At 40.2% G+C, this 3,686-nt stretch overlaps 1 protein-coding gene across 1 annotated transcript in view; it reads left to right on the top strand.

Moving 5' to 3' along the window:
• Positions 1 to 3,173: 3,173 nt before the first annotated feature.
• The window catches only part of SYNRG (synergin gamma), a 34,745-nt gene continuing 34,232 nt past the window's right edge, over positions 3,174 to 3,686 (top strand). The window contains exon 1 of the mRNA XM_010162360.2: positions 3,174 to 3,210. Within this exon, the coding sequence (XP_010160662.1) occupies positions 3,174 to 3,210 (37 nt within the window). The remainder of the gene's footprint in view (positions 3,211 to 3,686) is intronic.

The raw sequence follows: 3,686 nt of genomic DNA, 5'->3' as shown, positions 1-3,686 counted from the left end.
ACAGAAAATGAGTTGTTTCTCCTCACACACCTGCATTTTGACTGAAGCTGTTGGTCAGGTTTTTTGAACCTCTGTATTTAAAATACTTATCTGATAGGAATTTACAGATTTATGCTACTGCTTTAAGAGTTCTATTGCAGGGTGGATTGCTTAATTTTCCTTATATTTATTTTATTTTGTGTGCTGTGTCACATATATTACACTTCCTTACTGTGTTACTCAAGGTACTATGGCTGGTTGCACAAACCTAGGTGATAAAGTCCTTCTGTTGAGAACAACAGAAATGTCTGCAGGTGCATTTAAATCCATTGTGGAAATAAAAAGGAATAAGGAACTATATTAAAACAGCATGTGTAATAGTAGTCAACAAATCTATATATTTTAAATATCTGGGGTCATAAAGGTTTCCATTGTCTAGAAAGTGCAGTTGGTCACTTTGGAGCGTACAGTCAGCTGGCTAGAAATGTTCTTTTAGCCCCCAAGAAGTATATTGGTCCTTACAGACTGCTTAATTTATCATGCCCATCTTGGGTTTGTTGGTTTGGTTTTTTTTTTTCTAAATTATAACTTTTTTTTTTAAATTAGAACAGTATTTTCTTTCTTTTTTTTAAAAAAAAAAAGAAAGAAAATACTGTTCTAAGTTTGTCTGTTTATTCTTAATTCTCCTGTCAGTGTTATTTTGAGATAACTGGAATTAAAATGTTTTCTTTAAGAAGAAAGTTACTTCTGACATGGCTTCTACTTCGGTCACTGAGTGGTTTATCGAGCTCATCGCTTTCCTGCAGTGCTTCAGTTAGTCTCACTCTGCCTTGGCTTTCTCAGCGATGAGATTCAGCTGCTTTAACGAGACTCGTGTGGGCATTTCTGGTGTACTTTTAAAAGTAGTTTAGAAATAAAGTTCCTGTTGCTTGGCTGAAGGAGTCAATGGGTTTATGGATGTGTGTCCGTGGCTGATGTTGGCAACTGAGCAGCGAAATCTTGGAGCCAGGTCCGTGCTGAACCCGAGCAGCACGTACAGGGTGCTGAGCTGCAGGAGCTTGCTCTGCTGCTTTTAACTAGCTCTTCTTCCAGTGCCCTCTAATTAGCTCCAGGGGTTTTTTTGTTGATTGTTTTGGGTTTGGGTTTTTTGTTTTTGTTTGTTGTTGGTTTTTTTTTCTCAACAAGGACTTATGAATAAATCAGGAACTCTGTAGGAAGGGATAAATATTTAATAGTTTGGCCTTTATTTGCTTCCAACAGGCAGTGGTACCTTGCTATGCTTGTTCAGTTTACATTACATTTGCTGATTTGGAAGAATTCTTGTTGACTGGCTTCCCCAATAAGAAGGAAAAAACATGGAGCTATGAACACTCTTCCATACTGATGAGCTTTTAAAAAATAACTTCTAATATTTCATCATGCTGACTAAACTAAGAATGGTGTATTTTTATGATGCCTAATGTTGCTGCCCTGACAGATGTGGTTTATGCACACGTTTTAAGAGGGTATATTGCTGAGGAGGCAGCCTGTAGTGTCAGGTATTTCCACAGGTGAAACCATATACAGGCAAAATCCAGTTAATTCACTGGGCTTCAGCCCCTGAGTGGAGAAACCAGCTTTTCTGACCAGTGCCAGAGTTCAGTCATGGATCCCTCTGATTTTCAGTCAGCTGTGAGTTTTCATGTTGTTCATATTTGTATGCTAAATGGATTAAAAATGTCCAAATTGAACACCAGTCAGTTGAACAGACCTTGGCCATGAAGTGGGTGAACTGAACCCAGTCCAGAGAAGCCCAGCACTTGCTCCGAGATGAGTTAGTGTGTGTCTGCACGGTGCTTCAAAGAGAGGAACTAGAAACTGCCCTGATTGAGGATGAGAAGACCTGGACCCAGTGGAAGGTGTAGGTGTGTGTTAGTTGTGGAAGGAAAAATTAGCACATGGTGGTCAGGGTAAAAGAAGTTTCAGTATTAAGAAGATTCTGAGTTAGAGGATGAAATGAAGAGTAATACGGGTTGTCTTGGTGACCATGTAACCTGCTGTCTGTATAGTGGGTAGGTGCAATTTGCTCCTGGATAAATGCATAATTTAAATTCCTTATTTTATCTTAGTACTCAGATTACACAGCTCTTTTATATTTATAAACCAGGTTGGCTTTCAGTACTTCCTGCAGGTTTTGAAAACCTGTCTGCAGTCGGTTTTGATAACGTTTTCTCCTTTACTCTGAGGCAGCTTCTTTTACATCCACCCTCGTCCTGAGGAATATTGAATATCTATAAGTGTGTTTCTCTTTCATGGTATTTTGATGTAATAGCTGCCTAGGACATTTGTTTGGTAAATTAGTGCTGACATGGGTTTCTGAGAGTTGCTTGTAAATGAGTTTTTTTTAAACTAGGTCTTTTTTTTGCTGTTTGGCACCACAGCACATGCTTCTGTTTGAGAGGGAGGGCTAGCAATTTCCATTCTCATTTCAGTTGAAATTTTAACAGTTGAAAAATTCAGCTGAAATTTCTTCCTCCAGGTGCACTTGGCACCTGAATTTTTATTCTTTTTTTTTTTTCCAAGGTACTATTTTTCTTGTAATTAGTTGTAATTGAGCAAAGAGAAACGCCATGATTTTGCGATAACGTAGCGTTTCAAAGCGGGGGAGAATGCAGAAGTGGTGGGGTTTCATGGAGAGCTTGTTTCTCTGCAGAAAGCTGTGGGTAAGCAGCTGAGAACTGTTGTCTGGTGCAGTTAATGCTACTGCTGAATCAATCAGATACTTCCAAGAGGAGATGCTTATTCACTCCGCGGTGTCCTTGAAGGCCTGGCCTACACTAACAACCTGACCTGGTACCGACCTGCGTAGGTGCCGAAACTCTCGTGGGTGATGCTGATGAGTCAAAGCCATTTTAGTGCTGCTGTGGAGGAAGGAGAAAATCTATTTCTTCCTGGCTTTGCAGCCTGTGCCAGTGCTGGTGGTGCTGGTGGGACTCTCCGGTGCTTTGGGGGATCCCTGGGAGTGGTGGCCTTTTCCCCAGGGTGGGATTGGGTGCTGCAAGACCTGTGGGAGCAGATGAATGTGCTGACCAGAAAGTGGGAGGGAGGCTTTGGTTGGTGGTGCTAATATACAAATTGAGGTTGCTTTTTCATTCTTTTATATTTGCAGTAAAATTAGAGACTTTCATGTACCCTTTTTTCCCTCTTCCAGCTTCATGTTTCCTGTCGCAGGTGGTTTAGGCCCCCCTCAAGGTACGTATGAACTTAACATTTTGAGCACAGAGTTCTTTGCTTTGTTTAGATACATTAAACAACTTAAAATAGTTCTGCACTGATGCTCAGAAACCTGCTTATTAATTGAACTCAGTAGCTGATTTTCCCCTAAGCTGACTCTTGCAAATCTATTTATAAAACTTTGTATGACACGTTGAAGATGCAGTGTTATCAGAATGCTGGATGAAAGATCTATGAACACTACCCCTCTCTTTTTAACCTGAATTTGCCTTTAAGATTTTTGTGTTGTTTTCAGTGTGGTATTTAACCTCTTTATGCTTCATCTACCAGCTGTGTATACCCATATTGTGTGGGTGTTGCAAGACCTGGTAAATATTTACAAAGCACAGCAAGACCCTAGGACAGGAGTCACAACCTGTATGGAAAGTATTAGTACAATAGGAGAGCCTCAGCCTTAAATCACCTTTATTCTCATTCCTCTTGCAGTGCTGTTT

This window comes from Antrostomus carolinensis, unplaced genomic scaffold (genome assembly GCF_000700745.2).
Source record: "Antrostomus carolinensis isolate BGI_N321 unplaced genomic scaffold, ASM70074v2 scaffold33242, whole genome shotgun sequence".
Taxonomy (NCBI): domain Eukaryota; kingdom Metazoa; phylum Chordata; class Aves; order Caprimulgiformes; family Caprimulgidae; genus Antrostomus; species Antrostomus carolinensis.
This window is presented reverse-complemented; position numbering and strand designations above follow the sequence as displayed.